This window comes from Salmo salar, chromosome ssa29 (assembly GCF_905237065.1).
Source record: "Salmo salar chromosome ssa29, Ssal_v3.1, whole genome shotgun sequence".
Classification (NCBI taxonomy): domain Eukaryota; kingdom Metazoa; phylum Chordata; class Actinopteri; order Salmoniformes; family Salmonidae; genus Salmo; species Salmo salar.
Genome location: NC_059470.1, coordinates 16,352,184 through 16,373,276, shown reverse-complemented (window position 1 = coordinate 16,373,276; position 21,093 = coordinate 16,352,184). Strand labels below are relative to the sequence as shown.

The following is a 21,093-nucleotide window of genomic DNA, read 5'->3' as shown; positions in this document are numbered from 1 at the left end:
TAATCTGACTTCTTACTTGCTTGGCTTCATCGGTGATTGTACCCACGCACATCTACTGGCTACAAAATAAATGGACGCACGTGGTATTCTGGCGACTTTGACAAAAACTGTTTCATATCGGAATTGTCTGTTCACGCGAAATCTAGCCACTCATTGGCTAGAATGTTCCCACCTGATCTCGCCTCCTCCCGCCTGCCTTTTGCGGACAATTAGTCGACTGACAGCTCTATCTTGTCAATATAATAGATACTCTTTGGTATAGCCTCACCATTTCGGTCGTCACTAGTTAACACAGCCACCAAGTCATAAACCCAGCCTTTTTCTACAATTTATCTTCTTAAAATCTGATTTGAAACCTAACCTTATCCTCAACCACACTAAGCTTATACCTACAATTCAATTAAGACCCTAAAGCTAATATTTGTTCATGAATTTGTACGATAAAGCCACAGACTTGTGTTATCCAGCGGGAGCCCCTCACTTTCACTTCTAACCAAGTCAGTCGCATTTTAGTGACGTTAAAGAAACTTCCGTTGCTAGGTCTGCTGCGTGCACTTCCTACACACGTGTTGCAATTCAGAAGTTGTTGGAACACTGAAAAGGTATTTCTTTATCTGTGTTTAACGTTACGGATTGATGTTGTAAAATCGTTTGGTTTTAAGGTCGAGGTGTCGGCTGCTGTTAGGAGGATCCGAAACAAATGATCAGAACCGGCATAGTTAGCCACAATAACATGTCTGGGAAACAAGCTAGCATGTTAGCCCGGCTACTGTTTGAACCAAATATGATTATTGACTTCTCCTATTATTATCATTATTTACGTTAGTTTGTTGGCATAACGTTAGATGGGAAGCCATTTCTCCCTGTTGCTTCACATACTTTTAGTGAATTACGAGCACCTAGTCTGATTAATCAGTTTCTAATACATCGTTATTTGGGATACCTACACTGCAAAATCGTGTAAACGTTCTTTACAAGCCAGAATGTTGTTTACATTTACACTTACTCTACCGGTTGTCTGGCCTTCACATGTAGGCAATTTGAGACAAAATATCCACAAAAGTAACTTAATGTTTAACCCACTTTCTAGAGTGCGGTGCTGAAGAAGACATGTATATTACCTGATGCATGTGTGACATTAATGCTTTCGTCCCTCTCCTCGCCCCTACCTGGGCTCAAACCAGGGACGCTTAGCACACAACTGACACCCTCGAAGCATCGTTACTTATCGCTCCACAAAAGCCTCTGTCCTTGCAGAGTATGGGAAACAACAACTTCAAGGTCTCAGAGCGAGTGACATCACCGATTGAAACGCTATTAGCGCGCACCCCGCTAACAAGCTATCCATTTCACACCGGTTACACATGTGTAAAAGCCTGCTGACTTCACTTAGTGTGCATGTGCTCGTGTCTTCGGTCATGAGCAAATGTGTGCACATGTTGCATACATACTAACTGAAGTCGGCAGGTATTTAAATTGTTTTGCAGGTTACAGGTAAATGGTAGTCCCACTAAACCCAAACCAGATGGGATGGTGTATCGCTGCAGAATGCTGTGGTAGCCATGCTGGTTAAGTGTGGCTTGAATTCTAAATGAATCAAACCGTGTCACCAGCTGGCTCTCAAAGACATGGTGGTTGAAACCAAAAACTCCAGACCAAAGGACAAATTTCTACTGGTCTAATGTCCATTGATTGTGTTTCTTGGCCCAAGCAAGACTCTTCTTATTGGTGTCCTTTAGTAATGGTTTCCTTGTAGCAATTCGACCATGAAGGCCTGATAAACGCAGTCTCCTCTGAACATTTGCTGTTGAGATGTCTTACTTGAAATCTGTGAAGTGTTTATTTGGGCTGCAACTTGAGGCTGGTAACTCTAATAACGTATCCTATGCAGCAGAGGTAACTCTGCTCCTCCATTCTTGTGGCGGTCCTCATGAGCCAGTTTCATCATAGCGCTTGGTGTTTTTTTGCGACTGCACAGGAAACATTCTAAGTTCTTGAAATTTTCCGTAATGACTGACCTTCATGTCTTAAAGTAATGATGGACTGTCGTTTCTCTTTGCTAATTTGAGCTGTTCTTGCCATAATATGGACTTGGTCTTGTACCAAATAGGGCTATCTTATGTATACCATCTCTACCTTGTCACAACACAACTGATTGGCTCAAACGCATTAAGAAGGAAATTAATTATTTTAACAAGGCACACCTGTCAATTGAAATGCATTTCAGGTGACTACCTCATGAATCTGGTTGAGTGAATGCCAAGAGTGTGCAATGCTCTCAGGGCCAAGGATGGCTATTTGAAGAATCTCAAATGTAAAATACATTTTGACTTAACACTTTTTTGCTTACTACATGATTCCATATGTGCTATTTCATAGTTTTGATGTCTTCACTAGTATTCTGCAATGTAGAAAATAGTAAAAATAAAGAGAAACCCTTGAATGAGTAGGTGTTCTAAAACCTTTGACCGGTAGTGTATGCGCACGGTTCTGCCTGCCCCTCCTCTCTCCCTTGCGCTGGCCTGCCTGCTGTTTTCTAATGACTGGATGTGTTCAGTCTTCGGTCTGTTGTGTGTAGAATATCCTAGTTTAGGCCGTTTATGGGACCGATGTCGCAGGGATACAGTATCTTCGGGCCAGTCTTTGTGTATGGGGTTGGCTAGTCTTTGTTGCTGAGTGGGTGGGGGTGTTTTGTCTCATAATATGAAATTACAGTAGGCTACCTGTATAGCCTGTATCAATTACCCTTTTCAGATATAATGTTATGTGGCCCCTTAAAATCGCCTCGGTTATGGCGTGTTAGTCTGTCAGGGTAGACTACCTTACAGCTTTTTAAACGCAGACACATGAACCTGAACTGTCCATTTTTTGTCACATCCCTAGTTATTGAGTTTCAACATTTTCTACATGCCGTGTAGACATGATTAGTGTGTTAACTTCTGTGCAGCATGAGTGGGGAGCTATGATGCAGCCCAGACTCCCAGTGCAGGGCAGGCTAGCAATGAGTAACTGGAGCAGGGCACCGTGTCCGTCTCACTCTATAAGGGGGACGGACCTCGGCTGCGCTGATAGACATGAGTATGCAAGTTGATCCATGAGACACATTTGACAGAAGTACCAAAAGTAATACATTCTAGTACTGGACTGTTTTTCATGGTCTAGTATGGGGGGAAAGTACAGAAGTTTTGGTATGCTATGCAACGCTACAAGCTGTTTGACATGCATCATTTTTTAAGACCAATGAGTTTGGTCTGCTTCGTATGTTTTTTATTTTTGCCTTCGAGGAAAAAAAATGGTTCTACTTGTATCGTCCCAGCCCTAGCTCCAACCCCTAATCCATCCCTGAGCAGAAAGGATGTCCGGTGACGTGGAACGGCTGTTGATCCAGTTTCAGGATGAAGCGGGGGAGCCGCTGGGTTCTCCCTTTGATGTCCCGCTGGACATAACACCTGACAAACTACAGCTGGTCTGCAATGCACTGCTACAGAAGGTACACACAACGCTCACACACTGCAACGTATTGCCTTAAATCCCCACGGACAGCCCCATGATCCACACTTAATTTCCATCTCTCAAACCCTGCCTCTTACTGCCCTCCCTCTACTCTGTCCTGGGCTGTTGTGATAGTTTATTTGGATCCCCGTTAGATTTGACTAATACCTGTTCTCCATATCGCTCCAGGAGGAGCCGGTACCATTGGCGTTTTTTGTGCGTGGCGAGGCGGAGGTGGTAGAGAGCCTGAGGGTGTGTGTGAAGGCGCTGGGGGCGGAGACTGAGACGGTTCTCCCCGTAGTGTACCAACCCCAGGCGGTGTTCAGGGTCAGGGCTGTTGCTCGCTGTACCTCCTCACTACAGGGACACACAGAGGCTGTCATCTCTGCCGCATTCAGCCCTACTGGGAAGTAAGTATATACACACACACACACACAAAGACGGAGATATGCACACACCGACAGATATACACACACGCTGGGCCAGCTGTAATGTGTGTGTTCCTCAGGTACCTGGCCAGTGGTTCTGGAGACACTACAGTGAGGTTCTGGGACCTGACCACCGAGACACCACAACATACCTCCAGAGGTACACACACTAGTGTTGTTACGATACCAGAATGTTGACTTCGATACCAGGTTTAGTATGACGATACCGAAAACGATACCACAGCAACAAAAAAAACGAAGTGTTTTAGCCAGACTAACCAGCAGGTGCTCACCCAGTGGCACTTCACATTTTAGTAATGTAAACTGCTGTGAAGAGTAAGACAATATTCACAACATAGTGACACAATTAGTCTTTATAGAATGAAAATCGTATTTAATCAATACAGTGCTTTCAGAAAGTATTCAGACCCCCTTGACTTTTTCCACGTTTTCTTACGTTATAGCCTTATTCTAAAATTCTACACACAATACCCCATAATGACAAAGCAAAAAAAGGCTTTTAGAAATGTTTACTAATGTATAAAAAATACACTGAAATATGACATTTTACATAAGTATTCAGATCCTTCACTCAGTACTTTGTTGAAGCACGTTTGTTAGCAATTACATCCTCGAGTCTTCTTGGGTATGATGTTACAAGCTTGGCACGTCTGTATTTGGGGAGTTTCTCCCGTACTTCTCTGCAGATCCTCTAAAACTTTGTCAGGTTGGATGGGGGAGCATCACAGCTATTTTCAGGTCTCTCCAGAGATGTTCGATCGGGTTCAAGCCAGGGCTCTGGCAGGGACACTCAAGACTTGTCCCAAAGCCACTCCTGTGTTTCTTGGCTGTGTGCTTAGGGTTGTTGTCCTGTTGGAAGGTGAACCTTCACCCCAGTTTAATCTCCTGAGTGCGCTGGAGCAGGTTTTTTTATCAAGGATCTCTCTGTACTTTACTCTGTTCATCTTTCCCTCAATCCTGACTAGTCTCGCAGTCCCTGCCGCTGAAAAACATCCCCTGAGCATGATGCTGCCACCACCAGGCTTCACTGTAGGGATGGTGCCAGGTTTCCACCAGATGTGACGCTTGGCATTCAGGCCAAAGAGTTCAATCTTGGTTTCATCAGACCAGAGAATCTTGTTTCCCATCGTCAGAGTCCGTTAGGTGCCGTTTGGCAAACTCCAAGCGGGATGTCATGTGCATTTTACTGAGGAGTAGCTTCCTTCTGGACACTACCATAAAGGCCTGGTGGAGTGCTGCAGAGATGGTTGTCCTTATGGAAGGTTCTCCCATCTCCACAGAGGAACTCTGGAGCTCTGTCAGAGTGACCATCGAGTTCTTGGTCACTTCCCTGACCAAGGCCCTTCTCCACCGATTGCTAAGTTTGCCTGGGCCGGCAAGCTCTAGGAAGAATCTTGGTGGTTCCAAACATCTTCCATTTAAGAATGGAGGCCTTTGTTCTTGGGGACCTTCAATGCTGCAAATATTTTTGGTACCCTTAGATCTGTGCCTCAACACAATCCTGTCTCGGAGCTCTACGGACAATTCCTTCGACCTCATGGCTTGGTTTTTGCTCTGACATGCACTGTCAGAGCAGAGTAAATAGACAGATGTGTGCCTTTCCAAATCATGTTCAATCAATTGAATTTACCACAGGTGGACTCCAAGTTGTAGAAACATCTCATGATCAATGGAATCAGGATGTACATGGGTCTAAAGCAAATGGTCTGAATACTTATATAAGTAAAGGTATTTCTGTTTTATATTTAATACATTATCAAACATTTCTAAACTTCTTTTTGCCTCGTCGTTATGGGGTATTGTGTGTAGATTGACAAGGAAAATGTTTAACAAAATGTGGGATAAGTCAAGGGCTAGGTTTAGGACCAGTGAAAACATAGCTATGTTATGGCAGTACACAAACAAGATCTAGCTCACTTATTTTGCCAGCTAGAGAGAGGGAGCCACATTCATTTAGGAAATGTAGGAAGTGAAGGCTTGTACCATCTATGACTGCATCAGCAGTTGGCTACCACCAGCTGGTAGACATGTTTACATTTGGTTAGCTTCATCAGTGTTCTATATATGGAAGGTGTGAGCTGAATGTGGTAGCTCTATAGATGGCTTACATTAGCATAGAGGTAGGAAGATAGCTAGCTCTTTCACTTACCCGGTTCACTTCCATGCCAGTGATGATGCTTGCGGCCTCTGCTGGTGCTGCTGGCATCCACTTTGTGAAGCAAATTTTTTCAGAAGCCCTCCTTCCATTGTTGATACCCATGGAAGTTCTCAGGGATTAAATGTGCCCCGCAGATTGACGAGTAGACGCCCAATTTCACCCGCCTCACTTACAAAAATATATCCCACTTTTTTTTTCTTCTTCTTTTAAAAAAAAGTTATTCATTCATCGTGTGATGCTGACCGCAGGGCGTTGTGGGATGGTTTCCCGAAGTAAAGCTGATTTGGAGAACACCTCAAACTTAAGTTATAGAACAACATTACAGTATTAGAACAATTTGATTTAAGAGTTTGTCTTTTGGGAATGTTTCCTTGGGGTGCTCGAAGTTACTATTGTATGTGTTTCTTGCATTGAGAAATAGGTGCTACAATGCCTTTAACCAAATATTGCTATTAGAATTTGACTTGCGATTTAAATCAAAACACTTTGGTGATCTTTTGGAATCATGGAAATAGAACGATTATTCTAATTATGTTGCCTAGTTAGATTGTAATAATGGGCACTTTGAATTTAAAAAAAGAAAGAAAAACCCAGGTAGGCGTTCGTTGAATACTGATAGGTTTCCACTAGATGGCACAGCCACAATCAAAATTGTCTGTCTTAAAAATTATGTTAAACAAATGTGCTTTTGGTCTTAATTTAAGTTTAGGCATAAAGTTAGCAGTGCGGTTAGGTTTAAAATCAAATTTTAAGAAATTGTGGTGTTGCGATGTGTTAGATACGTGACTTATTATAAGTTAGAAATCTGTTTCCTGCTATAGGCAGTTGGCTGCCTAGTGATTGCAACATTAAACTCGCCGATGTGAATAGTTGCCAATGATGTTTCGTTTCCAGGTCTTACTGAATTAGCATGTTCAGCTAAAATGCACCAGCTGTGCATGATACACATCCTTATTCTAGTCTATTCACCCATTTGAAATCTTTATCTGCCATACTATAGATGACACAGATGGCATGTGTTGATCTTGCCTAGAATGGCATAACTGGGCACACTCATAAAACTGTTTTATAAAAATGTTGACTGTCATGGTTTGTCCTTGTACAGTGCCTTCAGAAGCAATTTGTAAGTCGCTCTGGATAAGAGCGTCTGCTAAATGACTTAAATGTAAATGTATTCACTCCCTTGACTTTTTCCACGTTTTGTTGTTACAGCCTGAATTTAAAATGGATCCGATTCAGATTTTTTGGGGGTCACTGGCCCAAACACAATACTCCGTAATGTCAGTGGAATTACGTTTTATGAAATGCTTACAGATTTAATTAAAAATGAAAAGCTGAAATGTCTTGAGTCAATAAGTATTCAACCCCTTTGTAATGGCAAGCCTAAAGTTCAGGAGTAGAAATGTGCTTAGCAAGTCACACAAGTTGTATGGACTCACTCTTTGTGCAGTAATAGTGGTTAACGTGATTCTTTTTTTTAACCCTGCTCATGCAATTATCTGTCAGTCGCGCAGTGAATTTCAAACAGATTCAACCACAAAGACCAGGAAGGTTTTCCAATGCCTCGCAAAAAAGGGCACCTACCTATTGGTAGATGGGTTAAAAAAATAAATTATTGAATATCCCGTTGAGCATGGTGAAGTTATTAATTACACTTTGCATAGTGTCAGTACACCCAGTCACTACAAAGATGTAGGCGTCCTTCCTAACTCCGTTGCCGGCGAGGAAGGAAACGGCTCAGGGATTTCACCATGAGACAAGTGGTGACTTTAAAACAGTGACAGTTTAATGGTTGTGATGGGAGAAAGCTAAGCATGGATCAACAACATTATAGTTACTCCACAATACTAAACTAATTGAGAGCGGAAAGAAGGAAGTACAGAATAAAATATATTCCAAAACATGCATCCTGTTTGCAACAAGGCACTAGTGTAATGTGGCATAGCATTTCACTTTTTATCCTGAATACAAAGTGTTATGTTTGGGGCAAATCCAACGCAACACCTTACTGAGTACCACTCTCCATATTTTCAAGCATAGTGGTGGCTGCGTCATGTTATGGGTATGCTTGTTATTGTTAAGGACTGGAGTTTTCAGGATAAAAAGAAATGGAATGGAGCTAAGCACAGGCAAAATCCTAGAGGAAAACCTGTTTCAGTCTGCTTTCCACCAGACCACTGGGAGATTAATTCACCTTTCAACAGGAGAGTAACCTACAACACAAAGCCAAATCTACACTGGAGTTGCTTACCAAGAAGAGAGTGAATGTTCCTGCATTGCAGAGTTAAAGTTTTGTCTTAAATCTGCACGAAAATCTATGGCTAGACCTGAAAATGGTTGTCTAGAATTTTGAAGAGAATAATGGGCATATGTTGCACAATGCAGGTGGGGAAAGCTCTTAGACTTACCTAGAAAGACTTGCATCTGTAATTGCTGCTAAAGCTGCTTCTACAAAGTACTGACTCAGGGTCGTGAATATTGTACAGTATATAATTTATTTTTAAATGAATACTCTGTCAGGTAATCGAATACTAACGTCCGTTCGAATATTCAAATAACCGGGCCATCACACACAGAGCAATGTGTGGAATTGATCGACCTGACCCTTGTGAACACTCTGTCTCCTCCCCTCCTTTAGGCCACTCCCACTGGGTGCTGACTATTTCCTGGTCACCTGACGGAAGGAAGCTGGCCTCTGGCTGCAAGAACAGCCAGGTGAGACACACTTACACTAGGGTTGGGGTCAATTTCACAAATTAAGTTCTCTCTCCCTAGAAAATCCATCAATTCAAAATTCTTAAATTGAGTAGTTCTAAAGCAGTTCTTAAATTGAGTCAACTAATCTCGAATTGTAATTATTCAAAAATACAATTCCTAATTCATTATTCTAGATAAATGAAAGCTGTTTAATATGAACAGCATGAAATAATGCCCAAAATACTCTCTTCCACTCGGTAATGGCTACTGTATTCGTTAGACAGGTTTTTCCCCAATTTGTTTGGCACAGTGTGGGAACAAAGCTCCATGCTCTAAAAATTATTACAATCGCTAAACCTTTTTTTGAGATTGGGCAACGCCTAAAACACATTTGCTACACTTTATTTTATTCAAACAAACATTTATGTAATATACCCTTTATGTAACATTTAAACATGTTAATTTCTTAAATGCATAGTTCACAACCAGATTCATGATTGAAATAAGAGGTTTGTTCACAGCAGCTAGCCGTGGTGATGTGGGCAACGCAACAAGCAAATGTGTGCTTCCCCACTGGAGACCAGGGTTCAATTCCCATCTCCACCTTTCATGAAAGCAGAAATACTGAAGGTAGAGTGGAGTTCCACTCTCAATAAAAATGGATGAGAGATTTATTCGTTCAGATGTTAAATTAACATTCAGTGTTGTAAAATAACCCCTAGGTGTTAATAACCAGAGTTGAGTGTGATTTGTCTTTTTACTTTACTGTGTAAAGTTAAACACTCAGACATTCAAAACCACACCCATCATTATCATATTTCCCAGCATACTTTATTGCAGTTTTTTATTTATACATATATATTATTATTTTTTATTTGTATTTTATTTATACATATATTAGTATTTTTTTATTGCTATTTAAAAAAAAAAATATATTTAAATACAATTTATTTTTATTTGTATTTTATTTATTTATTATTTTTTTAAAGTAATTTTTGGTTTCAGTATCTGTGTTAGGGTAAAACTAGACTGTTGCGGTATAGCCTTGTGATATGTAATGTATTTTCATAAAGGGTTGCATTTTTAAGGATAGTATATTCACTTAGGCACTCACTTGTGAAGGCTACATGGTTGATAAGAATTGAACGCAACAACCATCACTAGCAAACAAAGTCATGAGTGGTAATTCCAATGTTCACTAACAGGCACGCTGGGATATATGCAGATATTTGCATATATCCCAGTGTGCCTTTAGAGTGAACACTGGAATTACCACTCATTACTGTTTGTGAATGTGAAGTGTCATTGCATTCACTTGCATGTCCAGCCTCTTATCAAGGGCTGCATAAATTAATATGCAATTCTAAGTTTATTCAAATACCAGAAGATGCATGATAACCTTCAGGGTGGTGTTTATTTCCCTTTGAAATCCAACCAATCGGCGGATTTGCAGTATTTAGGATAGTTCATCACCCACCTTTTTGCATCGACTGATTGCAAGTTAGGGTGCATACAGTTGACCAGACAACCTAAACCATATGAACTGGCTCCACCGTCTCAACAACGGGTGCAGTAAATCCAACCACTGACTGATTGGAGTAGATAAAAAAAAAATATATATATATATATATTTCTTTGTGCAGCATAAAATAAAGAGCGATCAATGTACACCGACACAAAGAATTGTAAAAAATGGACCAGTCAAACGGCATGCAGGGAAACATGTTAATCAGCCCCCTGACACCAGAATTGTTTGAGGTTAAAGGTAAGCAATGCAACATGTTGTAGTCCTCTGTAGCTCAGTTAGTAGAGCATGGCTCTTGTAACGGCAGTATATTGGGTTCCATATGACGTTGAAGAATGGTGCATTGTGGGTAGTTTAGAAGATGTTCGCAGATAAGTGAATAAATATGTAAAAAACCCAGAATGTAACTGTGTAGTTATGTAACCAGATTGTGACTACAACTGTCTTTGACCACACTGTGTTACTTTGGTGAGTAAAAACTCGTGCTTCCTACCCTTTAAGGGATAGTTCACCCAAATTACAAAATGACAATGCCATAGTTCAGACTGCTTAAGGGTAAGGAAACCAATGTGTAATTTGGTTGAACTATCACTTTAATTGGACAAAAATAATCCAACTGGAAATATATTGCATGTCAATTCCTAGAAAACATTGTATACACATTCATGTATATAATTATTTGATTTAAAACAAAGTTTACATTCCATGTCAATGCTAAATGTATTAAATACAGTCATTTGGAATTTGCACAATTATAATACAATTCAAGTTTTAAAATTCTAATTCCATTCCAAGGATGGTTTTCTTTTTCAATTCCAATTGAAACAGTCTAAATTATAATTCAATTCCCCAAATAGTATTTAAGATTGCTGCAATTCCAATTAAATTCTAAGTAATTTCTCCACTTCTTGCTTCAACTCCAGAATTGAATTTGAAATGACATTGGAATTGACACACACTCACTGTTTCTCCTCAGATCTGTATCTGGGACCCAGTCTCAGGTGTGTGTGTGTGTGTGTGTGTGTGTGTGTGTGTGTGTGTGTGTGTGTGTGTGTGTGTGTGTGTGTGTGTGTGTGTGTTAACCAGTGTCTCTATCTGTGTAGATCTGTATATGGGACCCAGTGACAGGACTGCAGATGGGGAAGACCCTGACAGGACACACCAAGTGGATCACATGGATCTCCTGGGAACCTCTACACCTGTAAGATTATACTCTTCTGTTTATCTTTTCATCTCTCTTTTCTCCTTTCTCTCTAATATAACTATCTTGCGCGCTCTCTTCTCAGTAACCCAGAGTGCCGTTACCTGGCTAGCAGCAGTAAGGACGGGGCGGTGAGGGTTTGGGACGTTGTGTTGGGTCGCTGTGAGAGGATCCTGACGGGGCACACCCAGTCTGTTACCTGTGTGAAGTGGGGAGGAGACGGACTGCTATACACATCATCACAGGACAGGACCGTTAAAGTCTGGAGGGCTAAAGACGTAAGTGTGTGTGTGAGACCCTGGTCAAAAGTAGTGCACTATATAGGGAATAAGGTACCATTTGGGAGGCAGACATTCTACTTCATCTGACCCCTCTTCCCCCTCCTCCTCAGGGGGTCCAGTGCAGGACTCTTCAAGGCCATGCTCACTGGGTCAACACCCTGGCTCTCAGTACTGACTATGTGCTACGAACCGGCGCCTTCGAACCCGCCGACGCTACCATCAACCCTCAGGACCAGACTGGCACATGTAAGTACACCTGTCCTCTGCCTCTCGCTCCTTCCTCTGTGCCTCTCGCTCCTTCCTCTGTGCCTCTCGCTCCTTCCTCTGTGCCTCTCGCTCCTTCCTCTGTGCCTCTCGCTCCTTCCTCTGTGCCTCTCGCTCCTTCCTCTGTGCCTCTTTCTTTGCTCTTTCTGACTCTACATACGTACACCTCTCTCTTCCTAACTCTCGGAGTAGTGATATTGAACATAGAGGTGTCAAAACTGTTCTCTCCACAGTTGAGGAGCTCAAAGAGAAAGCCTTGCAGAGATACAACAAAGTCAGGGTGAGTGTCTCCTGTCTCTCTGCTGTGTATTTATTAGGATCCCCGTTAGCTGCTGCCAAGGGGGTCCTGGGGTCCACTGAACCTCTGACCCTTTGTGTAGGGTGAGGCCCCGGAGCGTCTTGTGTCAGGCTCTGATGACTTCACCTTGTTCCTCTGGAACCCAGCAGAGGATAAGAAGCCACTGGCGAGGCTGACGGGTCACAGCGCTCTGGTCAACGAGGTCCTGTTCTCCCCCGACACACGCCTTCTTGCCTCTGCTTCCTTTGACAAGTCCATCAAGATCTGGGACGGACGCACCGGAAAGTATGTATAGTAGTGGTGGAACTGCGCTAGGAAGTATGTAGAGTAGTGGTGGAACTGCGCTAGGAAGTATGTAGAGGAGTGGTGGAACTGCGCTAGGAAGTATGTAGAGGAGTGGTGGAACTGCGCTAGGAAGTATGTAGAGGAGTGGTGGAACAGAATTCTAATCCATAATGCATGCCATTTAGCAGATGCTTGGACATGCGTGTATAAATTTTTTTGACATACGGATGGCCCCAGCGGGAATTGAGCCAACAAGCACCATGTTCTATCGACTGTGCTTGCATAATGACAGAGTTCAGATCTCTGTTCCATTCTGATTCACATTGAACATTTGATTCACTAAGCACCAGTTCTGTTTACAGAGAATAAAGACATTGATACAATACGTAAACTGACAAACATTGTCTCTGTATGTAGTAGTTCTGCTCTCCACCGGGTGGGACTCTAACCGTGTGTGTGTGTGTGTGTGTGTGTGTGTGTGTGTGTGTGTGTGTGTGTGTGTGTGTGTGTGTGTGTGTAGGTACCTACAGTCCCTGCGTGGTCATGTAGCAGCAGTGTACCAGGTGGCGTGGTCAGCAGACAGTAGACTGATGGTCAGTGGGTCCAGTGACTCCACTCTGAAGGTCTGGGACATCAAGACTGGCAAACTACACACTGATCTACCTGGACACGCAGATGAGGTGAGAGGGAGGGATAGTGTTTTCCATAAATGGGGCTCTAAAATAAACAGAAGAGATGCTCAATTAAGTTCTGGGTCCACACGTTAAGAGAAGTGGTGGAACCACCATCAGTTAAATGAGTGAAAGAATTTAAACTAGTGTTTGCAACTCTTTGTGAATTGCAGTATGTTATTATTTTTTTTTAAACGACTTGTTTAACAACTGGCCGTCAGATTTCTTCTTAAAGAATCTTGTAAGAGTTTGTTGACTTCCACAGGCTTCAAGCTTCCCTTTAAGAGGCATTTTCTTAGTTATCTGCAATACAGACATGATTGAAGAATGAAGCAGGTGTTAATCATGGTCTTTGCTACACAGAAAGGAGCTGTCAACTACATTGTCAACACTTTGATTAAATCCGTAGACCAGTGGAGGCTGGTAACTTGAAAAATTGGGGAGGATGGGAGACCACGGAATACACGCGTAACGCACGGAGACGTCAAAGTGCGTTTCAAAAATCGTCAGACTAATTCTTTTAACCTAAAGCGTTTAATAAAGACATTTATAGTACCATATTATGGGGAATGGGAACGAGACGGCTACTTACAGTGTTGGAAAGGGATCACAGCAGTGATTGTATGAGGCATGAGTTGTGTTCAGAGGCTTGACCAGTGCAGGACGGGATTTGACTGGGAAGACCAACAATAACACTACATACACAGTTAGACTAAAGAGCTAAGAATGAGTTAGTCCAAGCAAGGAGTAAAATCATTGTGTAATAATGTGATTGCGTATGTCTCTATCCAACAATGTCACCAACTTTTCAATGCATAGAAACCCCATAATGCTCTGTGGCACAATCCCAATACAACTCAATAGGTTAATTCTCTGGTCCTAATTCTACAATTGGATGGACAACATGTCAGTTCATACTGCAAAAGCTTTGATTGGTTGGAGGACGTCCTCCGGAAGTGGTCACAACAACAAGATGAGTGATCACTTCTTCCTCTCTGACAAGCGGTTTCAACTCGCTATTTGCATTTGAGGTTTGTTCCAACAATCGGTCATATGTTCACCGAAACACATAAAAACATTATTTTACTGTAATACGGGAGACCTTAACCTTTTCTAACAATACCCTTTTTATGTCTCAACTCCTCAAAATGTGCACAGAGCAGACACTACTAAAACAGGAGTATCAATGAACAGTGATTCTGGAAAATGCATTACAGTACCACGTACCAAAGACTTATACTAGCTATCTAGTCTGTTTTTATGAATGTACAATAAGCATAAAACACAATTATATAAGGAATTGGCAACTCGTTCTCATTCTGAGAAATAAGGTAGGTCACTTGATTTAACATCTGAGCAAGGCAACAGTAAACTGTCGTCCCCCACGAATGATGCAGAGCCCCCACCTGGGCCAATCAGTGTAATTGTGTAAATGCCAGATCTCTATGGCAAGACGCATCGTTCACCCAAGTTTTGTCACAAACGGGCCAGTGGTGTCTGAGATAGTCACACACTAACATACTTACGGATGGAGACCAATCCAGAGTCCCCTCCCGATTTTCATCGTGGAGGACAACAAAGTGGACAGGCTAGCATGCTGTTCAAACAGTTGGAGAAGAACAGAAGGGTTTTTTCATAACAATTCAACTGTCAATTGTTAGCTTGCAAATAGATCCAAGTTGGCTAAACTTGAAATATAAAGATGAGCTGGCGGCTCACTAGCACGTGGTCTTGTGCATGAGAGATTGTTAACTTCTATGGGCTAGGTGGGACGCCAGTGAAATATCAGGGCGGCAAATTCAAAAACAACAATGTCATAATTCAACTTTCTCAAACATACGACTATTTTACACCATTTTAAAGATACACGTCTCCTTGATGTAACCACATTGTCCGATTTCAAAAAGGCTTTACTGCGAAAGCAAAACATTAGATTATGTTAGGAGAGTACATAGACAAAAATAATCACAGCCATTTTCCAAGCAAGGACATGTGTCAATAAAACCCAAAACACAGTGAAATGAAGCACTAACCTTTGACGATCTTCATCAGATGACACTCCTAGGACATTATGTTACACAATACATGTATGTTTTGTTCGATAAAGTTCATATTTATATCCAAAAACAGCATTTTATATTGGCGCGTGATGTTCAGAAAATATTTTGCCTCCAATACTGCCTGTGAATCAGCACAACAATTTACAAAAATACTCATCATAAACGTTGATAAAATATTAAACTGTTATTCAAAGAATTATAGATGAACATCTCCTTTATGCAGTGACAGATTTCAAAAAAGCTTCACGGGGAAAGCACACTTTGCAATAATCTGAGTACTGCGCTCAGAAAAATACACCAGGCAATACAGATACCTGCCATTTTGAGTCATCTAAAATCATAAATAGCATTAGAAATATTCACTTACCTTTGATCTTCATCAGAAGGCACTTCCAGGAATCCCAGGTCCACAATAAATGTTGTTTTGTTCGATAAAGTCCATCATTTATGTACAAATAACTCCTTGTTGTTTGCGCGTTCAGTAAGCTACTCCAAATGTAGGAAGCGTGCCAAAAATGTCACGACAAAGTTATATTTATGTTCGTTGAAACATGTCAAACGTTGTAAAACATCAAACTTTAGGGCCTTTTTAACGTAAAACTTCAGTAATATTCCGACCGGACGATTCCAATGTCTTGAAAAACGTTATGGAACACAGCTACCTCCTCACGTGAACGCACGTAATTGTGGCCTGTCATTCTCTCGGTCATCAGACTCCAGGAGGTCTTGTTCGCTCTCTGTTGACTGCAAAAGCCTGAAACACGTTCTAAAGACTGTTGACATCTAGTGGAAGCCTTAGGAAGTGCAAATTGAACCCTAAGTCACTGTATACTGAATAGGCCCAGTCTTGAAAAACTACAATCCACTTCCTGGTTGGATTTTTTTCTCAGGTTTTTGCCTGCCATATGAGTTCTGTTATACTCACAGACACCATGCAAACAGTTTTAGAAACTTCAGTGTTTTCTATCCAAATCTACTAATAATATGCATATTCTTGTTTCTGAGCCAGAGTAGTAACCTGTTTTAAATTGGGTACGTTTTTCATCCGGCTGTGAAAATACTGCCCCCTAGCCCAGACAGGTTAATGAGACCTACTTTTCTACGCCTGCTACAAGAAGGTAGTCATTAGTGAATGTGCATTATGCATGGTTCTGGTTAAATTTGTCACAAAGGGTATTTTCATTGACACACTTTGTAACCCAGATCAGGGATTATTCTAAAAAAGTAGGATAAACTATTTTGATATAATAATTAAATTACTAGTAGGTCTTATGGTTGTGGAAGGCTTATTTTTAGCCTAGGTGCAATTTCACAAGCCCTGGATTCATTAGATTATTGCTGACTGTTTGAAATGCAGTGTATTTTAGCTTTTAATTGTACAACTAAGCTTATTTAGGGAACTTTTTTTAAAAAGTGGATATATACAGTATCAGTCAGGTGTCGTTGTCCACACTTAAGGTTTTTTCTTTATTTTTACTGTTTTCTACATTGTAGAATAATAGTGAAGGCATAAACTATGGTATCATGTAGTAACCCTTTTTTTTTTTTTTATTTTACAAATCAGAATATATTGTGTATTTGAGATTCTTCAAAGTAGCCATCCTTTGCCATGATGACAGCTTTTCTGTGTGAATCGCCTACAAGTAATAAATAAATACATTTAAAAAAAAATGGTGTTAGTAATATCGTCTAGCCCTTAAGAGTGAGGACTTTTTGAAGAGCAGAATCTATAACTTTTGCATAATCAAGACAGTTGCTTTGTGAGAGGGTGTTGTGTGAAGGTTTAAATTAAATTTGAATCCTTAACGTTAAAAGGGGAAAAAAACTAACCGATTTTAGTATTTAAAATGTTTTATCACAGTGCATTTATCACAAACTACCATTAACAGATCCCAATCATCATCCCGTGTGTCTCGTGTGGCTCAGTTGGTAGAGCATGGTGTTTGCAACGCCAGGGTTGTGGGTTCGATTACCACGGGGGAAGAAAAAAAATGTATGCATTCACTACTGTAAGTCGCTAGGGATAAGAGCGTCTGCTAAATGACTAAAATGTAAATGTAATCATCATGAAGGGGAAAAATTCAACAAATATACTTGTTGGGCAGGCTTTTGTTAAACATGAAACAAAGTAGACACCTAGACTAATAAATATACACAATTGTCCTTCATCAAATGTTTTTGGTTTCATATTTCACTCTATACCCTGTTTAGGGGGTGGGGGGGTTGGAACCTATTCTAAATGGCACACTATAGCAGTTCGCAAAAAAACACAAAATAGACGAGACTAATTTATTCCAAAGCTGCAGCTCATGGTTGGAACACTACTTTAATCAACCAGTCCATTTTGTATTTGTGATTAAAGTGTTGTGATTTGGCAAGGAATGTAGCTTTGCTACAGTTTTGTTTGTGTATCCCATCAGTTAGATATGTTTTTATAAGCAATCATTTCTGTAAGCCTAATGGGATCTTGGGTGCGGGGGGGAGTGGTCGGATTGAAATTGAGTGAAACCAATAAGTGAGGGAAAGAGCTGGGATCACTTGCTAGGTTATTTTTTTTTTTTGTTGAGTCGCATATGCACATAACAAATTAAAGGAACAACAGTCGACGTGATTGCCATATTCGGGACAAAATTCAACCTATTGTGTGACTGCGTTAGAACTTCATTGCTCCCTAGTCGTCATACATCCAATAGGATTTGACTGGAAATTCTGTTAAGTTTTATTGTTTTAAAAACCTATAAATTGCCTTTTTAAACGGCACATGACAGGGATGTACCCTCTCCCCCCTCTGTTTGCACTGGCAAATGAACCACTTGCAGAAAGAATTAGACAGGACCCAAAGGTAACAGGTATTGGTAAACATGAATATAAACACATTTTGCAGGTTTCCTGTTATACCTGACCAATATTGAAAACACAATGCCCCCTTGGCTAAAAAAAAATTCTGAATACTCTAAAATCTAAGGATATAAGATGTATGAAATAATGTCAGTAAGAAAAATAACTCCCACTATCTCTATTTTTGGTAATAACATTTACCCCACCGAGTAGATCCTTTAAAAAAGTATTCTTGGTCATAAGACTTTATATGGGCAAATAAAATGTGTAGAATAAAAAGGGAATTTTTTAAAATGTTGCACTTCCTAATTCTGAGGGTGGTTTTAATCTTCCAGACTTGGGTAGCAAGTTGATACAATTCCAAGGCTTTTACTTGTGACATATAGTTAAATGAACTAAAGAGAAACAATGGGTACATATTGAAGATGCACATGTTTGTCACTCTCTCACTCACAGGTGTTTGCAGTGGACTGGAGTCCTGATGGGCAGAGAGTAGTCAGTGGAGGAAAAGACAAGTGTCTCAGAATGTAAGTCCCTCTCACACAGTCACTACCTCACACGATCTCTTGTGGTCAGTAGAGTAACCGCTCTATTTCCTGTATCTTAACAGATGGAGGAGGTAGCCACACCAATCACGTGCCTTACTAGCCCCTGTCTCCACCAATCAGGAAGCCAGGATGATGGACAGATGGCGGGGCCAGTGGTCTGAGACTTCCTGGTCCTACATTGGAACATAATGCCCTGCTTTACCTGTCAACAACAACCACACTTACTGAGGACTGCCGATCAAAGTGATGTAGGAGGGGGAAAGTGATGAGAAATGGAGAGGAGGATATAACCAGAGGCATGGAAGTAGAGGTGGGAGTAGTGGAGGGAGCCTGAGGCTAGTAAGGTACGATATCTAATAGGTGTGTGTTGATGTCTATACCTGAGCCCTAGCTGGCAGGTACACAGCAAGGGGACTGTAGGAATAAAGGAGTCTTAATACAGGTTGTTGGAACACCTGGTGTCGTCTATTAATGCATCCTCTCTCTCAAGGTTAATATAGTAAAGTAAAACTAATCAGGAAAAAAGTATTTAGTAAATTGAAAGAAATATAACAAACCTGTTTTGAAAAATGAAAACTATATTTGACTCCAAAACTACCTAAAAATAAAAGCCATGAATGATCAGTTTTAGTTTTTTTCCTAATGTTCCTCATAAATGTATTTGGGTTTTTAAGGTTTTGGGGGGGGTTCATGCTACTGAATCTGGAGGGTAAATGCTGCCAGAAGATGGCGATATTTCAAATAGGCCTAGCTTGTGTATCACTAGTTATCACTAGATAGCAGGAAGAAATTGCTAGGTAGTACATCTAAATGTACCACTAAAGCTGAAAGGTATTGGATTAGTGTAAACATGTGCAACAGGGTTTCCTTCTACTATATTTTTGGCACCAGTCACATTTATAATTTAAACATAACCTATGACCATCGCCTTTTGTATTACTGCCCCCTAGTGGCAAGAAGTTAACCCCCCCCCCTTCTCCTAGCCACCCACGCATGCTTTCTATCCCTAACACTAAAGCTAAAACTGAAACTAAATAATATACAAACGAAATGGCAATTTTTCTATACAACTCAAACTATAATAACCTCCCTCGTCTTGGCTGCTTCTTCTCTCTTGATTAATACAGCCTACTTTCCTGACACCTGCTGTGTCTCTGCTCTAATCCTCTGTGGTCAGTCAACTGCAAGGCTGAAGGGCGAAGTCCTGCCCTGCTGCTTCCCTCTACATTAGTGACAGGACAGTTAGTGACAGGATCATTAGCTGCTCTGTTCTTTGACTGACTGGTCCTCTATACCTAGCCTGATGGCTCTATTTTTAAGTTATCTGCTGTGTCTGATCTAGTCAGTGTCTGAAGGACCTCTCCCTCTGTATTCTACTATGTAAACCAAGATCATAGTGTTTCCTTATTAAACACAGTAGATATCGAAGGTTCTGAGTACTCTGTCATTTTGTGGAAGTCATTTTGTGTTTCTGCCTTAGTTTATATAACCAGAGAGGAATATAATGTACTTTCACGGAACTGTCTTCTGGAGATAGAAAAGTCTCTGATTGGTTGACCCGACTTCAAGAACAGATGCTAATTGGGTGACCACGTGCTTATTTTGATGCAGTGTTAAATCTCTTACCAGTTTTGGACTAAAGTAGGGATTCATTCCAAGCCACCTTGTAGAGAAGCACATTGCTCTTGGTAATTTACCTTTGAGACGACATCTGCAGCATTTACCGTTAATGTGATCTCTTCAAACGTCAGAAACATTGCCTTTTAAAAGGTGCATTGTCGACATTAGTCATAGGTGCCTGAGCAAACGGAGCAGCTGCACATGTTTTTGCACCCCCACTTTTCTTTGATCCCTGAGGGAATTTGTCATTTTCAATTATTGTTTTGAGTTAGTCTGTATTAAAATACACTGAACCAAAATATAAAAGCAACAATTTCTAAGATTTTACAGAGTTACAGTTCATATATGGAAATAAGTCAATTAAAATAAATGAATTGGGCCCTAGTCTATGGATTACACATGACTGGGAGTACAGATATGCATCTGTTGGCCACAGATGGCTTTAAAAAAAGTAGGGGCATGGATCAGAAAACCAGTCAGATCATCCTTGATCTTTCTACAACTTGGAATCCATCTGTGGTAAATTAAATTGATTGGACATGATTTATAAAGGCACACACCTGTCTGTAAGGTCCCACAGTTGACAGTGCATGTCCAAGAAAAAACCAAGCCATGAGGTCGAAGGAATTGTCCGTAGAGCTCCGAGACATGATTGTGTCCAGGCACAGATCTGGGGAAGGAAAGCTACCAAAGAAATTCTGCAGCA

The 21,093-nt window shown here is 40.9% G+C and overlaps 1 protein-coding gene across 2 annotated transcripts; it reads left to right on the top strand.

Moving 5' to 3' along the window:
- Positions 1-330: 330 nt before the first annotated feature.
- Positions 331-20,195, top strand: nle1 (notchless homolog 1 (Drosophila)). Of its 2 annotated transcripts, XM_014181020.2 has the most exons (13): positions 331-602; positions 3,317-3,490; positions 3,682-3,902; positions 4,001-4,080; positions 8,738-8,814; positions 11,425-11,522; positions 11,608-11,800; positions 11,914-12,049; positions 12,301-12,347; positions 12,448-12,650; positions 13,171-13,330; positions 18,676-18,746; positions 18,830-20,195. In XM_014181020.2, the coding sequence occupies exons 2-13, from the start codon at positions 3,356-3,358 to the stop codon at positions 18,840-18,842; spliced, it is 1,434 nt and encodes a 477-aa protein (XP_014036495.1). In that variant the 5' UTR covers positions 331-602; positions 3,317-3,355; the 3' UTR covers positions 18,843-20,195. The 2 variants fall into 2 exon arrangements, with proteins under 2 accessions (XP_014036495.1, XP_014036496.1); XM_014181021.2 differs by lacking the exons at positions 3,317-3,490; positions 3,682-3,902; positions 4,001-4,080 and having other exon boundaries at positions 519-602.
- The last annotated feature ends 898 nt before the right edge of the window (positions 20,196-21,093 follow it).

Coding starts and splice junctions, on each gene's coding strand:
- nle1 (XM_014181020.2), top strand. CDS start 3,356: ATGTCCGGTGACGTGGAACGGCTGTTGATCCAGTTTCAGGATGAAGCG. Junction 11,523..11,607: donor TCCTGGGAACCTCTACACCT/GTAAGATTATAC, acceptor CTCTCTTCTCAG/TAACCCAGAGTGCCGTTACC. Junction 12,348..12,447: donor AGAGATACAACAAAGTCAGG/GTGAGTGTCTCC, acceptor CCCTTTGTGTAG/GGTGAGGCCCCGGAGCGTCT.